The 23417-nt window shown below is 48.9% G+C and overlaps 9 protein-coding genes across 9 annotated transcripts; 4 read left to right on the top strand and 5 right to left on the bottom strand.

The window, feature by feature from the left end:
* Positions 1–998: 998 nt before the first annotated feature.
* N7473_008304 (PPN1 endopolyphosphatase family protein) lies at positions 999–3279 on the bottom strand (the record flags this gene model as incomplete). The annotated part of the gene is made up of 4 exons (XM_057154244.1): positions 999–1035; positions 1098–1827; positions 1881–3055; positions 3119–3279. The coding sequence occupies 4 exons, from the start codon at positions 3277–3279 to the stop codon at positions 999–1001; spliced, it is 2103 nt and encodes a 700-aa protein (XP_057008582.1).
* A 1364-nt stretch (positions 3280–4643) lies between these two features.
* On the top strand, positions 4644–5162 carry N7473_008303 (uncharacterized protein; the record flags this gene model as incomplete). Its single annotated transcript, XM_057154243.1, has 1 exon — positions 4644–5162. One exon carries the CDS (start codon positions 4644–4646, stop codon positions 5160–5162), a length of 519 nt encoding a protein of 172 aa, XP_057008581.1.
* A 448-nt stretch (positions 5163–5610) lies between these two features.
* Positions 5611–6483, bottom strand: N7473_008302 (uncharacterized protein; the record flags this gene model as incomplete). Its single annotated transcript, XM_057154242.1, has 2 exons — positions 5611–5864; positions 5925–6483. The coding sequence occupies 2 exons, from the start codon at positions 6481–6483 to the stop codon at positions 5611–5613; spliced, it is 813 nt and encodes a 270-aa protein (XP_057008580.1).
* Positions 6484–8371: 1888 nt separating this feature from the next.
* N7473_008301 (uncharacterized protein) lies at positions 8372–8647 on the bottom strand (the record flags this gene model as incomplete). The annotated part of the gene is made up of 1 exon (XM_057154241.1): positions 8372–8647. One exon carries the CDS (start codon positions 8645–8647, stop codon positions 8372–8374), a length of 276 nt encoding a protein of 91 aa, XP_057008579.1.
* A 2487-nt stretch (positions 8648–11134) lies between these two features.
* On the top strand, positions 11135–12282 carry N7473_008300 (uncharacterized protein; the record flags this gene model as incomplete). The annotated part of the gene is made up of 4 exons (XM_057154240.1): positions 11135–11254; positions 11310–11571; positions 11620–11811; positions 11867–12282. The coding sequence occupies 4 exons, from the start codon at positions 11135–11137 to the stop codon at positions 12280–12282; spliced, it is 990 nt and encodes a 329-aa protein (XP_057008578.1).
* Positions 12283–12930: 648 nt separating this feature from the next.
* N7473_008299 (Zn(II)2Cys6 transcription factor) lies at positions 12931–15559 on the bottom strand (the record flags this gene model as incomplete). The annotated part of the gene is made up of 8 exons (XM_057154239.1): positions 12931–13481; positions 13543–13723; positions 13784–13959; positions 14020–14296; positions 14361–14908; positions 14972–15240; positions 15314–15436; positions 15495–15559. The coding sequence occupies 8 exons, from the start codon at positions 15557–15559 to the stop codon at positions 12931–12933; spliced, it is 2190 nt and encodes a 729-aa protein (XP_057008577.1).
* A 1134-nt stretch (positions 15560–16693) lies between these two features.
* N7473_008298 (aromatic ring-hydroxylating oxygenase subunit alpha) lies at positions 16694–18002 on the top strand (the record flags this gene model as incomplete). The annotated part of the gene is made up of 2 exons (XM_057154238.1): positions 16694–17532; positions 17588–18002. 2 exons carry the CDS (start codon positions 16694–16696, stop codon positions 18000–18002), a joined length of 1254 nt encoding a protein of 417 aa, XP_057008576.1.
* A 478-nt stretch (positions 18003–18480) lies between these two features.
* Positions 18481–19700, bottom strand: N7473_008297 (NAD(P)-dependent alcohol dehydrogenase; the record flags this gene model as incomplete). Its single annotated transcript, XM_057154237.1, has 3 exons — positions 18481–18777; positions 18854–19465; positions 19521–19700. 3 exons carry the CDS (start codon positions 19698–19700, stop codon positions 18481–18483), a joined length of 1089 nt encoding a protein of 362 aa, XP_057008575.1.
* Positions 19701–21726: 2026 nt separating this feature from the next.
* N7473_008296 (protein deglycase HchA) lies at positions 21727–22608 on the top strand (the record flags this gene model as incomplete). The annotated part of the gene is made up of 1 exon (XM_057154236.1): positions 21727–22608. The coding sequence occupies one exon, from the start codon at positions 21727–21729 to the stop codon at positions 22606–22608; it is 882 nt and encodes a 293-aa protein (XP_057008574.1).
* Positions 22609–23417: the final 809 nt, after the last annotated feature.

Below are 23417 nucleotides of genomic sequence, written 5' to 3'. Positions count from 1 at the left end.
TAGCACTGTTCAATTGTAATAAGGGCGCCCGGGAAAATCCCATTCGTATTTAGATAGATCAGAGACGAGAGGAAATTAAGTAAACGAGAACCAGAAAACCATATTAAAAAGAAGACGAATATATACATACATGCCTACACAAGGGGCGGAGCAAAAAAAAAGGCAAAGACAAAAAAGAAAGTGGTCCCAGAGGGGGTCGAACCCTCGACTTTGGCGTTATTAGCACCACACTCTAACCAACTGAGTTATGGAACCGTTTCTTGTTGAACAGACGCGGCTAATTATGAATTATATTCTGCTCTGCTGTACTTAAACCCCCTCATCATTCCAAGAGCATAAACCGGTCCTTGTTCAGGTTTGGGGAGAAGATTGCTGGCACTGACTACCACTGCTATGTCATACGAAATCGTGATTGTTAGCCAGCCTTGACAGGTCTTATTGGACCCTTTTGGAGTGCTCATCACAACCTGGTGTCATTAGATGCCAGACCAAGCATACCCGTCGAAATATATATCGTCTGCCAAGTGTGCCAGACGAAACGTCCTTAAATTAATCCGCCATAGGTAAGTCTGGGTTCGGTCATCTTATGAATAATACCGAACGCAAAGCCACAGATTTAGAGAATATTCCATCTAGTTGATAGCCGGGGGATAGTCCAGAATCGCCCAGCCCGGTAACAACCGACAGCCTCACCAACCACCGGCACCTAATACAGGAAGTAGGTGGAGTTTGGGACAGGCGCTAGGTTACCCGGGAGATAGAAGGCTCATGGCCGAGCAGTATCTCACGGTGAGTAGGTATGTGAAAAATCAAATCCATAGAATATGCATGGATAAATGCCTGCGACGGCAATCCAACCTCGTATTCCCATAAATCATGCCTCACTACCTAGTTGGTATGTAAAAAATTCAGAAACGCCGACAAATATGGGTAGAGCCCAACCAAGGGCACACCATCAATTGAAAAAAGACTCCAAGACTCTGCGAAGACTGAAGTGACTACTTCGGATTGAAAGCGCTCTGGACAGAAGCATAGCTAAGAACATATATCAGCAAGCAAATCCTAAATCCAACAGGGAAAGAAAATCAACAACTCACCCCTGAGGACACTGCCGACCCAAAGCAACGCTTCCACTCCGCATGTAACAAATCTTCGCCTTCTGGCAAGCCACCGTATCACAAACAGGACTCTTAACACTCAATCGTCCCTGCAGGCGAGTCTGGAGGGTAACAAGACCAATATCCCTCTCCATAGCCTCAGTAACACGATGCCAGAACGTCGCGTTCAACGGCGCATCCTTATCCCACCCCGCAGCTGGACCGTACGTATCACGAGTAGAATACTCGAAGCGATACGTCGGTCCGGTATCACGGAGACTCGTGTATTCGGAGGTATTACTGAAGAAAGTGTATGCTTCGTAGACGTTGAAGTCTCCCGTGTCCACCTCGTACAGGCGGAAGCCGCTGTTCATATTTGTCAGGGGTGTGACGCTGGGTCCGATCCAGCCGGTCATTAGGGCGGTGTTTGCGTTTTGGATTGTCCCGTTGTTGGCGTAGTAGACCATGAATTGGTCTTCGTGGTTGTGGCCGAAGAAGATGTTTGCGATGACGTGTGGGGAGTAGCGGTCTACGATTTGGTAGAAGAGGTTGGTGGGATCTGGGATTGGGTTGCCGCCGTCCCAGCCGCTGGGGACGTGGCCGACGAGCCAGACGCGTTCGTGTGTGTCTTCGGCTTTCTGGAGTTCCTCGATCATCCAGGAGAAGATTCCCGAGTTGTCTGGGTTGGTCGTGTTGATCATATTGAGGATGTTGGATTTATACCAGAAGTCTTGTGCAAAGTTAGCTTACCAATAACCCCTGTGAATTGGATCAATAACCTACCCGTGTTGAAGGAAATGACACGCAGCCCGAAATGCGTCTTGATGGAATAGCCGCCGTAATGCGTCCGCGCTTCTTCCGCAGTCTGGTTGCTGATCCATCCCTCGTGCTGCCACAGGCCAGCCAGATGCCGATGATTCCAAGAAAATTGCTCCCCAAGACGTCCCGGAAGGCTATGCGGGGCATCAATGTTCTCCGGGCTGGAGTCATGATTTCCCAAAGCCGCAAAGACAGGTCCGGTGAGGTACTCCTTGAGCATGTGGAAAACGCTCGTCTCGGTGTATTCCACGTACTCACGAGACATTTGGGACTCGGGATCGTGGGAGACCAGGTCTCCAGTGTAGAGAGTCCAGGCCAGAGACTCTTGTTTGCAGCCCTTCCCAGTGCCGGTCAACGGTCCCACGGCCTGCAGAGCAGCCAGACCCAGGTCGTATGGAGTGTCGCATCTGAAAGACCCATAAGCAGAGGCCGGAAGCACAACCTGACCCTCTGAGCCATTGTGGTGCTTGTCCGTACGACAGCACAATCCACCCGTACAATCGGCCTCCGCGCTGACTGCATACCGCGCATCAAGGTGGAAGTCCGACATATGCAGGACCTTGACGCGCTCACCACTAGCCTTTGGCACCTGTACAGATGCTGGCTTAGGCTTAGGGAACAACTTGGACGTATCCAAGTCCTGAGTCTGAGGCTGCTCGCAGAAGTCATTCTTCAGGAAATGGCAGATATACTGCCCATCCAGACCCTCGAGATCAGCATAAGCCAGGACCTGCGTCCAGATAGCACCAGATGCCCGTGGAGCATATTTCTCCTCGCATGCTTCCTCAGACCGGAAACCGAATGTCTTGCACATGCTGATCAAGGCATCCGGCACCAGAAGCGGGGCGTACAAGGCCGCCGGCTTGGCTGCTGCTAGTGCCCTCTTGCACTTTGAGCAGCGAGTTTCCGAGACCCCGGACTTGATGATGGAAGAGACATTTGTCTTGACATCCTCGATCAAGGCATGCTTCTGATGCGAGTTGAGGTTTCCCTTTGGCACGGGGTAAAACACCTCATCCGAGCTCTCGGGGATGATGTCTGGGTTTGTCAGCTCGTAGGGAAACGTGATGTCCAGCACTGGATCGTAGATGACAGGCTGCGGTTCCCGGGTTGGCAGCGCTGGGGCGACATAGTATGATCTGCGGATAAGATCAGATTAGCTTTAGACTTGGATCATTACCCAAGATTCCCGATAATCCTACCCGAAAGCCGATGTCGGGAATCCCGGCCCCGCGACGTAGGAGGACAAGCCAGGGAGCGAGGAGGCCGTGACGTTTGGAACCAGATTTCCCAAGACTGCCTGCATGATGAGCAGCGTAATCAGAGTCCAGAGTCTCTGGAGTTGAAAGGCGAACACCGCCATTTCGGAGGGACACGGGAGTGGCTGTTGGTGGTGGGTAGCGCTGTTGATCAGTCCTGAACGGGTAGTGCACGTGGGGAAGAAGGGAAGGAGGGTGATGAGAGAGAAAGCGAGAGGGCAAGCGAAAGATCGACAAGGGTAAATATTGGAAACCACGAGAAGCGAAGTGATTGTTTACAATGTTTCCATCACCCCCTGAGGTATGTGGTGATAGCCATGTCAAACCTATTCTTCACCCAGCTTCTCAGATTACACAGTGAGAAGCTGCAGAATCAATAATTTTGCGGCCAAAAGACTCCAATGACAAGCATTGATAGTTGTAAAGTGCACGATCATAATTCCTGTCCATCTCCCTACCAATATGAGCAGTAAGGACCATCCAATACTTCAGCAAGAAAGAGTTCAATAGAACACAATAAACACTCCCCCATAAAAGCAATCTGATTGGCTAGTCTTACTGTCAAAGTTAACCATCCCCGGAACAACAATCCCCCGCCTCCACACGTGATCCACACTATCAACCAAAAATTTCTTCACAGTCCAAGCCCAACTCTTTTACATCAACTATCCTATGATTTTTCTTCTTGTACGATTGACTCAAACACTCGCCTGCAAACACCCAGAAAGTACAATTCCGAAAAGTGCGAGAAAGAACTCGCACGACGTTTGTGCAAACGGCTTCAAGCCAATACACTGAAGGGTGGGTCTTTCAAGACCACCGATGTAGGTATGACACTAGGGAGCTATGAGAAGCTAGACAAAAAGTAGAGGTACAACACGGGCTTGTGGCCTAGTTGGTTAAGGCGTGGCTCTTATGCGATAATCTCTTAACGGGATGTTGTCATGATAATATTAGCCGAAATCGGGAGTTCGAGCCTCCCCTGGCCCATGATTATTTTTTGACGGGCCAACCAACTCCCAAGATCAACGGTTTGTAGCCAAATAATGTTATTCCGGCCGGGATTGGTAGTATTTTATTTATGCTCGGTGATTAAAGATTCTATTGGACAGTCACAAATGAACCTAATATATTTTGCAAGTCATGATGTCATGCGAGCAAGCCTCATTCTATACCCGTGATTCCGTAAACGGAACGAGGAACTGGGCAAGACGAGGCATACAAGGTGGGCATGAAAGTGGGTTGGAGTTACGTAGAGCCGTCGGCCCGTACAAACTGGAATGGGATACGATAATAGATCAGATAAAACCGGATTCATCTCAAGACTATGTACGATTGATGGTATTTTGACACCATCCTCAAATCTATAAATCGGCACATCCGAAACGTCCCTCGCTCAAGTAGTACCCTCTCGGAAACCGAGCTTTCAATTTAAGTTAATTGAAACACCACTCTCTCAGCCCTCACGATGCCCGTCCGCCCCTCTCTAGAAGGATCGACCTTCGACGCTGACCTTCGCGACCGTCACCTGATATACGACTACGACGCTCAAAACAGCGCCGGGCAACCCGAGAAATGGCGATATGAGATGTGGTTCCAAAACGAAGACCGCATCAACTATGCAATCCACGGCGGGCCAATGGCAGGTCGCATCAACTTCCAAGCTGCGGAATATCAATGCATCCGGCCAGGCGAGCTATGGCAATGCAACTGGCTTGAAGAGACAGGCACAATGTGCTCGCTCGTCTTCGACATCCCTCGGCAAAAGATCACCACAATGCTGGGGTTTTCCAAGGGTCACTGGGAGAAGGCAGGGGATGCGCATGGTGACAAGAGGAATCCGGCGGATCTGGAGAGGTGGAGAGGCCTCGCGAAGATTGGCATCCAGACGGAGAGAGTGCTTTTGAGTGAGCAGGCGGATATTTTGGAGGATTTCCGGGGGCCGGGAGATTTGAAGCCTGTTGATAATAGTTGGCCGACTTTGTGAGATGGATGTATTCCCGGCAGAGACTGGAGGGCTGTTGGAACAAGAGGATAGCGCCGGGCTCTGGGTGTCGCTGCCCCATGTATATTATCCAAAGGACTTGCATCTCCAGTCCGTGTATTGACCAGTGAGTGTATTAGTCGAGCCATATTGACACCTCCACAGAGCCCATCTTGGATCGCATGAACACAGACATTACGACCTCAGATAGTCAATCTCATTTGGTAACAATTTGGCCATGCCTGAAGAGCACCATCTTGCGGCCCTGTTGCTGGCTCGAGGGTGTATCATGTGCACGATCATGCTGTAGGGTCGAGGGGAATTGCACATGTGGCCAATAAATTCTCGAAAGCGTCCACGTTCGCAATCTCAATCTCGGCTGACAGGCCGGAGAATAAAAGAAAAGAGAGTCATGAATGATCTGGGATCATCCTTTAAGGAAGCCCCTCTATCATGATCCCTTTGAAGGCCCGACTGGCGGCCCTTGCGGAGCCTGAAGACACACTAGCTCTACCTGGATCTCATCAGGCGTGAGCGGCGGCGGGCTATTATATGTTGGTGAGCGAGCAATAATTCCCACTGCGACTTGAGAAGCTTGCTGATGGGAGGTCATGCCATCAATGTACAAAACCTGCCACGGGCGGTTACTCGAGCCCGGAGGCATGACGGTGACATTGGGACCTGGGATTCTCTCTTTGGCAAAATCTGGGAGTCTTGGTTAGTAAACACGATCGAATGGCCGAAGACATTGAATCAGGGACATACCCTGCACAGGAATAGATGCTACATCAAAGATGGGAGCTCCGCAATTTGGAAGGTGAGGAGGATACACCATCATGAGCGCCAGGCTTGCCTCAAGAGGCTTCGAATAATACTCGCCCGACGTAGCGAGCCGGAAGATGGTATGCTGCAGAGCACCTTTGATATCCTGAGAGCAAGGATTCCCCCAAATCCCGTCACAGCCGTTTGTAGTTCCCGACGGTGTACCGGTTAGATTGCCCACACGCAAGGCAACCTCGGACGTCCGATTTGACGTCACCTGATCCTTGTTGATCTTCCGATCGTGATATCGCAGCCAATAACTGGTTTTGGTCATCGGTCCCTTGCCCTTGCCCGAGGAAAGTTCATCGAAGGCATAATAGAAGGTGATCGGGTCTGGGAATAGCGGCGAGAAGTCCATCGGAACGGCGGTTTGGGCGAGGGGGTCGATACATCCGGACTCCCAGAAGGAGCACATCTGGGCGGAGGCGCGTTGCAGCATGACCAGCACAATCAACAGGATACAAGGCTGGACCATAGACTTGGACCCTAGAAGGGAAGCCATCGCGTTCGAAATAATTCGCGATCGGCCGGGGACCGTCACGGCGATTGTTTGGTGATCTCAGAGTCAAGGTCCACACGAGCGACCGCGATAGGCCCTCACAGGTACCACAATGAGCGAGAATGACGAGCCAGACCAGCCTCTCTCATGCTCTACTCATCATCTGGACTCGAGAATGGTCGTGCTGTGGGAGAGTGGCCAGGCGTCCGCGTATATCTTCACAAAAAGGGATTCGTCGTTCGATCGGAGGGCGAAGGAAGGAGTAATAATATCGACCCAGCAAAAACCAAACCCGATTCCACCGGCTAAGGAGGAGTGGACGTACCAGGACCCTGCAAGTCCCAGAGTGGAAGCCAGGGAAACAGTCCCCGCAGGACTAAAGGACACGGCGTTGTTTTGGGGGCCTTGGGTCCCTGTGGCTATCTCCGACGGGTTCCTCTTTTTTGCAGGGTCGATCCAATGGACAGCAGCGGAGAGCGGAGTCTGTCCTCGGGAGAGGCAACGCCCAGCAGAAAGATAAAGAAAAAGGGACTTGAAGAGTGGATATCAAGGAAATCACCAGTTCTCAATGGACAAGCCAAGTCCCCGACAGTAAACAGGAATGGAGCCTTTGGGCAGGGGAATAATGAACCAGGGAAGGGGGATTGGACTTGGGTTGTAACGAGGTCAAAGGGATTTTGTTTCGACAGCACAAATTGCCAAGGAGTCGGGAGTGGGCAGTGGTACCAGCATTAATATTGACCCGGGATGCAAGCGATAAATTAGTCCAAATAATATTGTTTTTCTCCGACGCATTCTCAGGCCGTTCCATCAATCCATCAATTCGACCGTGAGATGCCGGTGAAACAGGGAGGGCCGGCGGGTGGCCGTGGGTAGCACGTACTTGCGGGCTACCTGCAGCTCGTATTATCGAAGTAGGGGCCTAGCATGTCACCAGAAGGTCTTCACAGCATTGCTCAGTCTCACAGGCATCATCTGGAATCTGTCTCCTCTTCTTTTTTAGACTCTTGGCAGGAAAGCGCAAAAAGCGCACTAGAGAAGCGACTAGGGATTGGGTGGAGGAGTGGAGACAAATGGAGTCGACTTATGAACGAGTCAGAAGCAGTTGCTATCAAGTTGAGCTCCGCAGTTGAATCTTGGCTGGCGAATCACGAGACAGTCACGAGTCCCAAGTTGATAACTCGGCCCCCCGCATTACCGCCCGCCCAAAGAGGAAGTAACAGGCGGTGATCCTTTCAGGGTTGCAGGGGTTGCCAGAGGCAGGGACCAGCCACATACCTCGGGCCACTGACGGGGCTACAATGGGCATCACCGGAATTACTCCTTTAGCTCACGTCCATTGGTGCATTCTGCTGCATCAGATACACCATCAACCATAGCGTGAGATAAGATTGTAGATTCCAAGTTACTAGGTCATTTCCTAGTCGCAAACTGCGCTTTGGGCTACAACCTCTGACACAGTACTCCGTACAGAGTTTGTTTTCCTACTGTACTAGGCTAAAGACGGAAAGTATGTCGGAAATATCCCATTCTCGCGACCCTTATAAGGTTGCTTTTTGCATATCTTACCGTTCCACTTGTTTGCGGTGCATTTCAGACCCTGCAAGAGGCCGCTGATAGATCCGATTATAGACCACTGACTGCACCATATGTGTACTCATTGGGACGAGTACTTAGATACACACATATATGCAATGCACTCCGTACCAATAATACGCCATCGGTGCATTTCTCCCTCTCGCATGCCCAAACTCCCTGCTGTATCAGATCCGAGACGAATGATCAACCAGATTGACGACTGCCAGGTGATTTACTCCTGTCAATCATCCACCCTCCCGGCCCTACGCGGAATCACAGACCTACAAGGACTATAATCTCCAAGATGTAACTACTACATCCAGTAATACTGGACCCCTGCCAAATCCCATCTGACGTAAGAGCCCATCAAGTGGAATCGGAGCATTCCGACAGGAGCATCGTGAATGTCGCCCTGCGTCATAGGTTGGACTGGGAGTCTCAGATAGCGTTTCTTATTGGATACTGGCTGCCCGACATGTCTCTCGCGAATCCACAGCCCTTCAGGATCTGTGGATTGGTGGGGGCGCCACCAATGAGGCGCCGTTAGGTCCATCGCCGTCATCGCCAGACGGACGGAGTCGGTCGGCATTTCAAGGGTTTTTTTTGTAGCGGATTGTCGGGCTCGGGTGGAAGGTGCCAGTGTAGCAAGACCCCTGGATTTTGTTGATTGGGTTGTAGAATAGCATTGGTTGCTCTGATCTTTTACTTCAATGTTGTTTAGGATGCCAAGAACCAAGGTCGGTATAGGGAAGAGATTTAAAGGGCAGACAGACACAGCCGAGCTAGTTCTTCTACTCGACCATGTTTCTTGCGTAACCATATAAACCCGGTCGAAAATGACAAAATTTTGAACAATTTATCCGGAAAATTGCTCATGGATTGGCGGTCAAATCCAGCCTCAATTATATTCAATTTAGGCAAAACCCTTTGCTGTCAGCTTGGTAAAGTATTGTTTAGTACTGGGGTGCGCAGAGTAAGCAGCACGAGACCAGCGCAACGATAAGCCTATCTTGTACCCTATAATTGCAATCGTCTATCTTTAGAGCTTAGCATAGCTGACAGGCCGAGAGTCTGCGAGGAGTTTTGCACTCCTCTATGTGCATATTAATCCAGCTTGCGGGCATACAGCTACGCTGCTTAGTTTACTCAGCGGAGACATTGTTCACACCTTGTATCAGAAGTATGTCCAACCATTTTCTTGGCTGTAAACTGCTAAAATTCGAAACGGAGGTAAGGAGCCGAACAAACACTATTTCTTTGTGACTATTTCCAGCTGGCCTTGGGCACAGCCTGGGGCTCCTGAATGGATCCCATCATCCGGTGTATAAGCTCGCGCTCTCGAGCCACGTTCATGTAAGACCTTGACTTCGGTTACTTGACATGGGGTTAGGCTGAATGGTGGGCAGTTAAGACGGGAAAAGAGGTGAGGTAGGTGACGGGCCTGGCTTATCTTCTCTCGTTCATCAAAGCCTAGGTTATGACGGAAATATATTGTCGGCAGTATTTCTGGCCTATCAGGTTCTGGGCAAACAAATTCCCTTAGACGGGACCTTTAATCTATCCGAGCCATAGGCAAATGCACCTTGTATAGGGTACCCTTTGATATCTGGGTATGGTCGCGACAATTGTATTCTAGAAAAGAGCGCAGTCGATCTGGCCATATTCAGCTATTCCAGAAAAGCCAAAAGAACAATAGATAGTTCGCTCAACAATATCGAATAGTTCGTTGTTTTATCATGACCTATCAAGGATCCAATCATATCGTGTGCTCGGCTGTCCCGAGACCCCATATTATGTTCGGGTGTGGCTGCCGATCACTGACAGGGATCCTAATCTAACTTCTAAGGCTTAAAGTGTGTTTATGATCGAGCGAATGGCCGACACCACGATCTCTACTGTATGATCCTTATCTCAAAGACACCGCAAGTATGGTCGCATATCCTTTATCTTCAAAGCTGGGCGTATCGCAGAGAACCCCAATTGTATCGCTATCCAATGACAAACGATGCCCGTACTATGGAAGGCTTATCCTAAAAGGGCGTTTGAACCCGCCAGGGCCCAGATAATGGAAGTGCCGAATATCCCCATCCACTAGTAATTTTGCTCAGCTATCTCGATTGAATCTGCCTGAGTCATGGCCTATGGATCCCCCCGCATGTTGCACCTCCACGCTACGGCAAGCCTACCGGCATTTCCCCACAAGAAGTTGCGGGACAAATTCCCACAAGCTTGCGATATCGGGCTTATGGTTTGTATTGGAGCAAGTCTTGCCAATTCTCGCTTTAGGAATCATTTGAAAGTTGCCAGGTGGCCATTCCAATATCTGCCCAAGCATCAAAGAAACATTGGTTGAGTTTTCTTTGGTAAAGGCTAGGCGAGCGACTGAATATTAAGGTAGCATCCAAGACTTGGTGTTTGCATTCCGATTGATTGTTTCACCTCAGGGCTCCCCCGTCTCAGGGATCGACCTCGATGAGCATGAAGCTTCCAATCACCCTTGTCCTCGTCCCTAGATTAAATTCCGCGTTCCAGTGACGTATTCGAACTTTGTTTCAAAACATACTCGCACCAATGGGAGGGGATGGGCACTCATGGGCGTGTTTATTCCATAGAGCCGCAAGTTTGCATGGTCCCATGAATGCTTTTGAGATCTTGGACATAGGAAATTTTCTTCCTAACAAATGCGTGCAGGTTACTTTGATCCGATTGCTGGGCATTTGAAACAATGACAGCGATAACCCACTAGTGAGTGATCTCGACGATCTGGAAAACGAATGGGGTAAATAGAAATCTCACATAAACCGACTTCGGGGCCTAGTCCTAAAAAGCGAATTTGATCCTGTAAGAAGGGCATCACCCCTCCATTTTAGAGGATCTTCACCCCCTCATCTCCTCACATTACTCCAATTCGACTATTGTGGGGTCCTATTAGCTGTAAAAGGAGAAGTAAAGACAATCCTGTCGCTGTCATCAAGATTTCCAACCGTTGATTGGATGGCTGGAGCATCGCCATTTATAAAAGCCCTGGACTTACCACGGTAGACTTTTTGCTTTCGTTCTACACTGATTCTACACCATGGCAGTGTCAGAGCTGCCCCCTACCACGGATGAGATTGATCCAAAACAATTGCCTGACGAACCGACACATGATGTTGTCTTCGGCGAGATCACCGAAGACGGACCCAATTACCGCAATGTGCGCATCGCAAACTAATCAATGCCACTAAAGTCTGGAACTAACAATTTATTAGGTGGGCTTTGTGGGCACCATCATTCTCATGATGAAAACCCAGATTGGTCTGGGAGTACTTTCGATACCAACTGCCCTGGACTCTCTAGGCATGATACCCGGTGTCATCTGTCTATGTATCATTGCGTGTATTTGTACCTGGTCCAACTACATTATTGGTACCTTCAAATTGAATCATCGCGAGGTATATGGAATTGATGATGCCGGTGCTCTGATGTTTGGTCCAGCTGGTCGAGGAGTTCTCTCAGTAGCATTTTGCCTCTGTAAGTATCCGAAGCAGTAGATCAAGGCCCTCTTCTAACAGTTGGCAGATTGGGTATTTGTTAGCGGCTCCGGCATCCTTGGTGTCTCTATCGGATTCAACGCTGTCTCAACCCATGGTGCATGCACTGCTGTGTTTTCAGCCGTTGCCGCAATTCTAGGATTCACGCTAAGTAGCGTGCGGACACTAGGACGAATTACCTGGCTCGCATGGGTTGGTCTTCCTTGTATCCTAACTGCCAGTAAGTATTCTTGAGCATCAGTCATCACGAGATTAAACAGACTAAACGCTTCTAGTCATGATCGTGACTATCGCTGTGGGTATACAAGACCGCCCTGCTGCAGCACCACAAACCGAAGCGCCCTGGGTCTCCGATTACAAATTAATTGGTAATCCATCCTTTAACGAAGGAATAACAGCCGTCTGCAGTCTTGTTTTTGCATTCTCGGGCACTCCGGGTTTCTTCGCTATTGTTTCGGAGATGCGCGACCCCCGAAAATACACACCAGCATTGCTAGTCTGCCAGTCTGGTGTGACAGCGATATACATGGCCATTGGCTGCGTTGTCTACTACTACTGTGGTACTAACGTCTCTTCTCCGGCACTCGGATCAGCTGGAGGGAATATCAAGAAAATCGCCTATGGCTTCGCACTGCCAGGATTGATTGTCACAATAACAATCTGCTCACATGTAAGCCCCCTACAAGAATGATTCTAGATAAGGCAGCTAACACAGTTATACGCGAAGATACCAGCAAAGTATATTTTTGTCCACATTCTACGCGGCTCACAGCACTTGAATAGCAACAGCATCACCCATTGGGTCACTTGGCTCAGCTGCACTTCGGGAATTGCCGTGGTCGCGTATATTATCGCCAGTTCTGTCCCTGTGTTTGACTCTTTGGTTTCCCTCATTGGTGCTTTACTAGGAACTCTGATGTGTTTTCAGCCGATGGGTTGCATGTGGCTGTATGATAACTGGGCTAAAGGTAGGCGAAGTTCACGGGGCTGGATATTCATGGTTTGTTGGAGTGTGCTTGTGGTGCTTCTAGGATCCTTCCTTACAGTTGCTGGCACTTATGGATCAATAGTTGGGATCATAGATTCTTATAAAGAGTCTGGGGGGTCGGCTGCATTTTCTTGCGATGATAACTCCAGATCTACCTAAGTTACGGGTACGTAGACTAGAGATAAAAGTTCTGCGAGACACTAAGAATCAAGGAATACTGGTGTGATCATGGATTTTCTTATATTCCAGAAAGAACATTCATTCAAACATCCTTGTCTGTAGTTATTATCGAGATGCAGATGCCAAAGAGCCGCACTTCTTCTATGTTCTGATAGTACGCAGTAATTGGGTTCAATCAAACGAATACGACGGAGGATCTTCTCCTGATACCCAATCTGGCCGGACATCCAAGGCACCGTACGGCATTCCTGGATTATTGATCTGATCAACTATGGAAAGGAACTCATTGGAAGAGATTCCAATACTGTCAAGGAACTCAATGTTGGCGGGAGCAAGTGAGCCAGCAGAGGATGGCCGATTTTCTCGTGCCGAAGGCTGGAAACCAATCGACGGCTCCGTCACAGGTACATCTCCCGGTTGAGACTCGTCAGGGATATTCAGAGGCGTAAGATCTGTAAGCCCTTGATCTGCTAATGTCAAAATTCGAAGACCTTCCTGTTCGACTCGTCTGGCAAGCTCCTGGAATAAGCCCTCGATACGGATCAGTTCTCGCTTTCGTGCTTCGGCAACTCGGTTTCCTGAAAGGACCATTTCGTCCAGGATTGAATGTGCAACATGACTGTAAGATTGGCTGTCTGGATCAGGAGGGAAGAGTGCATTGGCCATGGTTAGATGCAGAGCCGCTGCATAGGTTAACTCGAGGTCAAATGGTAGGAATGTTTCTAAGCTCCAGTTAGTTGATGCGATCAGACATAAGTCTTTTATCAGAGAGAACATTCATACCAAGAAGGCCATTCTCATCACCAATTATCCGAAGTGTTTTCTCGGCAGATTTGATGCCAATAGATATCAGGGATATGGGAAGAGCCAGGAATTTCTGCCAGTCTTCTTCTGCCCGACCAAGCTTTTCTAGTCGTTCCTTAAGCACAGAGAGCAGTAGGGGCCTTGTGGCACTGATGACACACTAGATAAATTTAATCGGATGATATAGAGGCTGGAAAAGAGAAGCAAGGAATTTGCTTACCTGATGATACAATAGTATTGTGTGACGCGTTTCCTCGGACACGTTATCTATGGAGGCCTGAAAGCTGACATGAATCATCTTCTCAATCTCCTCTGCATACCTAGCCATAGTCTCTAGGATACTTCGAGTTATTTCTAAAAATGTACCAAGTGGTGTCTTTTCCGTTTTGTAGATAGCTTCGTCGCGAGACTGTTAGACTCAATGGCAGACAAGAGAGATAGCGAAGCAAAACTTACTACCAATGATGAATGAATGCATCCGCGTGATCCTCACTTGAAGACTAAATGCAAGATCTTTTGGATCTGGATTGGAGCTTGACGAGCTGATCAAAGTGGTAATTTCACTGTCTTTGGTTGTCATTGGAAGTCCAAGTGATGGCGAAAAGTGACGATCCATGGTGTACAAAGACCACCACAAATTGCGACACCGAGCAACCGTAGCAGCCCCAAGAACCTCTTCAGGAAGTTGAGTATGCATCCCTTCTAGCTGTGCTATCCGTATCGCGTGGCCGACCTATGTTGAGCATCAATATAAGTCAGAAAGAGTCCCTCGAGCTGGGACGGCACTCAATACATACGTGAACGTGAGCTGCTTCCCGATGGTCGATAGCGTACAAGTATAGCCCGACCAATGCGAGAGCCTCGATCGCTAGAAGGCTGTCCTTCCCAGTGCTCGTATAGTTCGGCATAGCCGACATCGCACGCGCAAAATATTTGGAGCCAGGAGGGTCTTTCTGGTTACGAGGCCTCGAGAGAAAAGCGTTCCCAAGGGCTAGAACCATAAGGAACTGAACGAACCAGAACCGAGGTTCGGTAGCCGTTCCATCGGAAGGGCTGTTATAGAATTGGCGAATACGAGCAACGAATGAATCATGGTCCAAAAATCTGTACGCTTGGCCGAGGTGAAATTGAACAATTTGGAACAGATGGAGAGCGTAATCGAGGGAAGGTAAACCGCTTGTGTCGACGGGTTCCTGATTCGTAACGCGGTTCCATGCGAGGGGATAGATATCACCGTCCAAATAAAACCGAGGCGGATCTTTAGAAGAATCAACCTCTAGTTTCTCTGTCATCATGACGATAAGTCGAGCTGTGAGGGACCATGCCGAGGATGGGGCCAGCCAAACTATGCCATATGTAAGACCAACAGTGAAATATGACTAGACAATGAGACGGGGTGTCCACTAACTCCAATTCCTTTGTTCTTGATGTGTGTCCTTGATGACGGTTGTTGGAAGGGTGAAGGGACTTGCCCAGATAGTGCATGACAGATCCGGTGCAGGCGAAGTAGGAGATCCTCCAGGCCCGGAGCCCAGAAGCTCCGCTGTGGCACCGAAATCATTCACAATATGTCCTACGTCGAGGTCATCATCAAATCGGAAACAATCTTCTCGCGGACGCTTGACACCGGTTGCTCGTTGCCAGTTATATGCCTGTTTTTGCAAGTCTCGAAGGTATCTATCATGAGTCTCCGCCGCGTTCAGCCAAGTACTGCGAATGGGGGAATAGGGATGGAGAAGCGGTAGCAAACCTTTCAGAAACCAGGATCTTGTTGTTTCCTTCTGCAAACTGACAAGTCAGGGATCGTCTTCGGCAATTGGCACATGGCTCATCGCCAGAGCATTTGATCTTGCTCTGCCTGCAGGCGGTACATCTGCCCACATTTCCATGTCAAACGGCCGTGTTTGCGTACGGAGCAACTAGAATCTTACGCGATAGCAGCTCTCCTTTGCTTCCGATTCGCACCAATTGAATCTGACCGCGGTGCCGGCTGCATTATGGGACAGCTATCGATCTCAATGCGACAAGAGAAGGTCTTAAGTTGAGGAAGCTATGGCCGTGGCAGTTCTGGTCGGAACCCCGCACCGACCCAAATTATTCCCTCCCCACCTCCTTGTTGGCGATGTTCCGTTCCCCACCATAATTCATGTGAATTTCTTGGACAGACGTGATATTATTGTACAAGATCAGTACTATTTACTTTCGAAAACTCTTTAGGAGCTTTGGACAGAACCATCATCCTGGCATCAGACCGAAGACAGGAAAATCGTCTCTCCTTTGGGTGATTGAACTGTTAAAGCATCGAGGTAACAAATAAAATCATGATTGCTCATAGAGATTGCTTTCATTGTTTGATCTTTAAACCGATAGTGACACAACAATAGATAATGATTCATTTCTTACCCAGTGGTTACGTGGCACCTAGATGAAGCACAAGTGTGACCTTTATCGCCCAATAATACCATTAACCTGGCAACAATCATTCATTTCCAAGTCCACCAAGACGGTTCGGCCATTATCACCGAGCCGGATGATGATCATGTGTAACAAACAGGTGACAAACGCCACTATCCATGGTTTGTACGAGTGTCGATTGCTATACCTCGGGGATGCCGAACCCCCCACGTTGGGCTCGGCTTCGATGCCGAAGGATTGGGGGCTTATCATCCTGGGGATGTGGGGCCGGACGTCAACTCGTCATCAATTTCCATGACTCTCATTCGTTCATCGTTGGATATCTCATAGTAGCCAGTTTGTCTTAGTCCAGGCTTCGTGGCGGCAACTGTAGCCTTTGAGATGCTAGCCTTCAGCGTTTCGGCTCTGCCGAGGAAGGGTAACCCAATCAGCACAAAGGTGTAGCTGGGTTTTTTGGCACCCTAGCCTGGTTCGACGGCTCCAGTGCCTGATTTGGGCGATCTCACGCGCTAAGCATTGGGTTACTTGACCAAATTGGAGTATAAGGCAAATCACCTGATCGGAATAGATAGTATACCCCGTTGATTCACCTGGGGAGCGTTTAGGTATATATGAAGGAGTGAGACGGCCGTTCATGTTAGATAGCATATCATCAAAGAATCGATTGAACCGTTGTTTCAAAGGATCTTACGATCTTCCTATCGACACAAACGCCATGGCGACTTCGATGATGCATTATTTCGGCTTCGGCAACAATGCCCCTCCCTCTGCCAAGGATGAAGTGAAGAATGAACACGTGCGTGCTTTGCCAGCATCATGGTACACATCGCCGGAGATGTATGAGCTGGAGCGTCGTGCAATCTTCTCCAAGAGATGGATCTTCCTCACCCACAGCTCGCGTGTCAAGGAAGCTGGCGACTGGCTCCGATACGAGATGGCTGGCTTCGACTTCATTATTACCCGTGACCGACAAGGAGATATCAACGCTTTCCACAATATTTGCAGACACCGTGCGTATCCAGTGGTTGAGAAGCAGGGCTCTGGAAACTCGAAGATTTTGTCTTGCCGCTATCATGGCTGGTCCTACGGATTGAACGGCAAATTGGCCAAGGCTACTGGATTCAAAGACGTGGATAGCATCGACAAAGATCAGAACAGTCTCTTCCGCATTCACGTCAAGGTCGATGTCAATGGATTTATCTGGGTTAACTTGGACGCAAAGGAAGTCCCCGAAGTATCTTGGGAAGACCACTTCCGCGACGTCGACAAGCAAGACCGATATAAGGCCTACAATTTTGACAATTACGATCTTGACCACACCTATGAGCTTGAAGGACACTACAACTGGAAGATTCTGGCTGATAATTTCAACGAATGCTATCACTGTCCTACGACGCATGCGGATATCCCGGAATTCCTCAACCTTGATTCCTTCGACAGCGATCTCAAAGGCGGACACATCCAACATCACTGCGTTTCCACGCCAGAGCAGATTGCCAAGGGCCTCTATACCGCCAGCACATACTACTTCCCTGTCACTGCCATGGTTGTCTCGTAAGCCCCCTCAGCCCGCGTCTGTCATAAAAAGCTTTCTGACATGAATCTGCAGACCACACTTCATCATGGTTCAGAAGTTCCTCCCCAGCAGTGCCAATAGCTCCAAGATGGCATACGAAGTCTACCGCAACAGAAACTCCTCAGATGCCGATTTCAAGCTCATCAGCGAAATGTACGCCCGTGTCATGGGCGAAGACAAAGTCCTTTGCAACAACCAACAACTAAACCTGGACCGTAATGTGTTTATCAATGGCCAACTCCACCCAAAGTTTGAAAAGGCCCCTATTTTCTTCCAGAGCACAGTTCGCGAGGTTATCACAGAGCACTTTGAGCGCGAAAAGGCCGAAGGTCGGGAAATCTGGCCGGCAAAACAAAAACTGGCATGTAACTCGAAAGTTAGTGAGAAGGATGAGGAGATTTGTGCCGCTATCAGCTGTGGAGCACAGAGTGAGGTTTTGGCTTGGTAGATGAGATTTAGCAGCTGGCTGCATGGCTCTATTGCTTAGTTGTTTCTCTAGCGTCGGGTTTGCGACATCATACGATGTGTTTCAGCCCTTCTCACTGTGACTAGTCTTATTAGAATGCATATAAATGCGAGATTGAGACAAAATGACTTTAAATTCAGATAATAGAGAGTGATAGGATTAAGTAGCTGTTTAGTCATTACGAAATAGTAACTAACTAGTTAGTTACTAAACAATCCATGACGTAAATAAGATAACCCACTCTTCAAAGTTTCAAACAGCATACGATCCAAACCGTAAGTCCGACGGAGCCCGATCTGGCTAGCTTCCAAAGATCCTTGCCTTTGTCGAGGATGGATATTATGTAGAGCAGATGTCAAAGAATGGTAGCATATATCGGTCTTACTATATTGTCTTATAAATAATAAAAGGATAGCTTGACATTCCGGTCGCCTTAGGTTGAATAACCCTAAATCAGCAGCTATCCGTCATTGACGAGGACGTATCGATATCTAGCCTTCCCTTTCGCCATATCAACGATAGCCGCATTGGCGTCCTTCATCGGCCTCTCGGTCACCCACGGAACCACATTCTTGTCCACAGCCAGCTGCAGCATTTCTCGAATCTCGTGCGGTGCACCGATGAACGATCCTGCGACTTTTGCACAGCGGGACGCCAGTAGACCTGCTCGGAACGGTGGGAACTTGTCTTCTGGCAATCCTATCTGGACGAAACAGCCATCCGTGCGGAGGCAACTCAAATAGTCTTCCAGTGGCATCTGGCGCACATTAGTTATGATGTTATCAGCAATGGGTCAAATTATCTTGTTTTGGGTGGAATTGCAAATGCCATACCTTTGAGGAAGAAACCGTGCATATAACCACATCCATCCGCATCTTATAGGCCCCTACCCAGTCCTCGTCTTCCTCGGTGGCGATATATTCGTCCGCTCCCAGACGAATAGCGTCCTCTCTCTTATTCGACCTCCGGGAAATGGCAACAACCTTTTCTGCACCGAGCGCCTTCGCCCACAGAATCCCAAAATGTCCCAATCCTCCAATCCCAATAATCCCCACATTCTTCCCTGGACCGCAACCGTTCCTCTTCAACGCAGAGAAGGTCGTGACACCAGCACACATCATCGGTGCTGCGTGTGCAGAAGGTAAACCATTCGGAACCTGGAAGACAAAGTACGACGGCACGCGAATGTACCGTCCATATCCGCCGAAGGACTTCTCGCCACTCAGATACCGACCATTGTACGTTCCAGTTAGGTGTACATGGCAGTAGTTTTCCTTCCCACTTGCACACTCCCGACATTCTCCTCGACGACCAAGGCAGGCGTCGCTTTGTGGACCAACAGCAACCCTGTCACCCTCCGAAATACCATTGGTAACCGCTGACCCAACGCGGATAGCTACGCCAACGATTTCATGTCCGACACAACAGGGATACTCAGCTGGTGACTGTAAGGTTGTAAGCCAGAGTAGTAGATGGAAAACCTCAGCAGGGAACGCTTACCCAGCTGCTGCGCAGAGTACTTAGGTCCGAGGCACAAACGCTGCAGTGTGTGATTCTAATATCGATGTCGGTCTCATCCCATGCTTTGGCGGTGTATGGACCCCATGTCATATTTCCATCTGCGGAGGTTGGGTCGTTACCCAGCCAGCCTTCAAATTTGGGTACTTGGCTGCTGGTCATGTTGTTGAATTTCGATGTTCTATAGTGTCAATTGCAGTGGAATAATTCCTTTAACAATTTTGGACGGTTGGAGTTGAATCTAAGACTTATTCAAGGGAGGTCAAGGATAGATAGTGCAAAGCACAGTGACAGTGAGAAAGTCCTTCTGTCTCTCAGCGCACATTCAGCCGTGTTTATAAGTCACAGCCGCAACACGTCACAAGGTAACAGGCCGGTGGGGAGAAGGGTGGGTGTAGAACCAGACAGGAAATGATGTTCAAATCCACAATATGAGTAAATTGTGAGCATGTATTGGACACTTTCATCACCAGATATTCAACTTAGTTTGGTGGAGCCGCCTGTGCACACAGTAGGTCGCTATCTGGCTTCGTCGTACTTTTGGTGTATGATCACGGTACACAGACGCAGAGTGAGTCAACACAGCTTGACTGACGTCCGTAAGATGCCCGCCAAAATTTCCGCCGCATTCGGCAAAATCTCTCCCACTAATCGGGGACGATCTTTCAGCTAAGCCTCGAATTTTCAAGTTAGATTGGTATCCGACGGAGCCAAGAGAGCTGTTAGCCTCCGGCGGACTTTGCCTCTGCAAACGGACGATTATTTTCAGTTCACATATACATTGGCGTATCATATTCCACTTACGTCACCATTTATTTAATGGCTTATGCCGACTCGACCTGGGCTTATAATTAAGGTCGTAAGTATAAATCCTGTTCTAAACAGTGCTTTGGGCTATCTCTGACTATCAACAAACAAAGTGCTATCATGTCGGTCGTCGCCGAGGATCCAAGTATGACGTATGTGAAGACGGGTTTACTGGCCAAGTCTAGTGTAGCTCCTCCTAAGACAGAAGCATGGTGGCGCCGGGCAGAGGCATGGGAAAGGCCATTTTCAGAACGTGATCTAGTGGAATAAATGAGCAAGGAATCATAGTGGGGATACATAATCGTAACTAAGCTCACGGGCTTGTCAATTCATTCATATCAATGGAAGATCAAGATGACGGAGCGACTCTAATCTGCAGTAGCTAGTACCACTTCGGCCATTTCCGACACTTTTCCGGGGAACGACCGAGCTTAATCGTAGATCTGACAACTTAGCTGATGCACAAATTTTATCTTACTTGTTACAAATGGGACGATCGACGTCGCTGGGATTAGGCGGATGGCTGATGAGTTTGCACAGTTTGATCATGACGGGAGCAAACATGGTCGGATTTGGGATGTTTGGGTTCATAACAACTTCCCCCACTATGCACACCTTTTCATCGTTTTTTCTCTGGTCTTTTTTCCCTCGTTGAATGCACAGGTGGGATTTGAATCCTCCTCTTGGCACATAACCATACCTCAATCCATAAACCATCATGCTAGCTAGTGCCTGTTTTACTTCAGCTTTACCTCTAGAGTGTAGAAGCGGGGTAGCTCCAGACAGAGATACATGGCGCCGTCCGTTTGATTGGCGGTGGCAAAATAGGCCGATTCATAAGTTCTGGAGATGGATATTCAGTAGGTTCAAATACCGTAGGAAAGCCAAGTCCGTCGGAGTTTTCCATCGGACTTGGGCTTTGCAAGTCTAGAACATCGCCTTTTGCTGCATTGAGCGGCTGCCGTATTCGAAATTACGGGTGAGAAGTCATATTTCCTCTTTTGAAAGAGAGGAACCCCGCACAACAAGGTTTATCGGCATTAGAGCACCACAATTCGCAAGTCTTACGGACCATAAGGAAGTTGCAATCGTTCCGAACTCAATAATCGACCTCGTCTGTACCATTGAATGGACTCGATGTGTAGGCCACTACCAATTCTGGGCTGATAAAATTGAATTTCACAGGTTGTGCCGGTCAGAGTCCATATACTTGACGTCACCAGGGGCGGGGACGTAGACCGCATTCGTGCGGCAATTCGATGATATAAAGGCTTTGCGCTTGCCCTGCGTCCATGAACTCGAGTTGTTTTGTTACCAAACTTCAATAAAGACGATCATCTCATTATTTGTCCTTTCCATTCAGAAGAACTTTGCAGTTACCATGTCTAGTTCATCTGACCGAGCTCCCGTACGAGACCAAGCGGAAGACGATGCCTGGTTCCCATCCCCTTACTCGCTCTCCCAGTATACATCACCCAAGACGGACTTCGATGGAGCAAACTACCCCAACCCTTACAAAGGTGGCAAATGGAAGGTCCTTCTGATTGGATCACAAGAGCGTTATCTCGAGATGGCTGGCGGCGAATTCTTTTCGACTGGTAACCATCCGGTAGAGACGCTACTGCCCATGTACCACCTCGATGCTGCAGGCTTCGATATCGACATTGCTACTCTCTCTGGTGACCCAGTGAAGTTTGAAATGTGGGCCTTCCCGCAGGAGGACAAAGCGGTCAAGGAAATATACGAGAAATACAAGGCCAAAATCCGCAAGCCACTCAATCTCGAAGACGTATGGGGCAGAGGCTTCACACAGCAAACACCCTATCTCGCTGTCTTCGTTCCAGGTGGTCACGGCGTGTTGAATGGCATCCCTTTTTCAGCGACAGTAGGCAAAATTCTTCGCTGGGCACATGAGAACCAGCGTTTCCTCATTTCACTGTGCCATGGACCGGTATGCATGCTTGCCGCCGACATTGGCAAGCCTGAAGGCAGCAAATTTATCTACGACGGATACCAAATTGATGTTTTTCCGGATTCTTTGGACCAGGGGGCCAATATCGATATTGGTTACATACCTGGGAAGATGGCGTGGCATGTTGGCGAACGACTCCGCAAGCTCGGTGTCACGCCTCTCAATAGGAGCATCAGTGGTGAGACCCATCGGGATCGGCTTGTCCTTACCGGCGATTCTCCGCTGGCGTCCAACAACCTCGGCAAGTTAGCTGCCGAGACACTGCTGAAGGAGGTTTCCAGACTTCCGTGATCATTTTTCAATTCATTCGTTGCAACGAAGGTTATACTTGAACTTGGATATTAGGCTATGGAAAAGAGAAATTGTTGCGGAGAGTGGGGTAGTAATATACATTCAAAATAGTTTAGTTTCATCTACGTCGTGTTTTCTCTGTACTAGGGGACTCTTAACGCTCCGAGAATCGGGGACTTTCAGCCCCCCTCTCCCTATAAAGTTAGCAAGGACACCCTAACGTGTCCTCGCATCTTCCACTCTTTTCATCTCTTCTTCGACCTTGGCTTAGTGATCCTGTCGGAAGAATAGGCAACCAGATATATTAATAAACCTCCAATTCCGCACACCATATCTGATAAGGATTACAATATATTCCTGCCTTGTCGTCATATCGAGCTTTGTTTATGTTTTCTCGAACCTCTTAACTTCCCTCCGTCCCTTTCCCAAACCAACCAATATATATCAAAATGCAAGTGCTTCTCCTAGGCGGCCACGACAAAGTTGCCCTGTGCCTAACCCTACTCCTAAATCACGCTTGGAACGTAACCTGCGTGCTGCGTGATACGCAATCCCGGCCATGAGAAGGAGATCCTGGCCCTTGGCACGGGTCGTAAGGGCAGTCTGAACGTGTTGATCTCAATCATGGCGGACGTTAAGCGTGCTGCCGATGCTCAACGGATTCTCAATTCCGTGATGCCTGGTTATGTGGCTTGGTCCGCTGGTACACAACACTGCCAAAAAAACCCCCGCACCGTGATAACCGGATCGTGAATTGGTCGAAGGTGGGGCTATATATCAAGTTACGATGACGGTCATTTGGTTCGAAT

Source organism: Penicillium subrubescens (assembly GCF_028828155.1).
Source record: "Penicillium subrubescens strain IBT 31985 chromosome Unknown utg000005l_segment0_segment0, whole genome shotgun sequence".
Lineage (NCBI taxonomy): Eukaryota > Fungi > Ascomycota > Eurotiomycetes > Eurotiales > Aspergillaceae > Penicillium > Penicillium subrubescens.
Note: the sequence above shows the minus strand (reverse complement) of the source record. Positions and strands in the feature narration are given on the sequence as shown.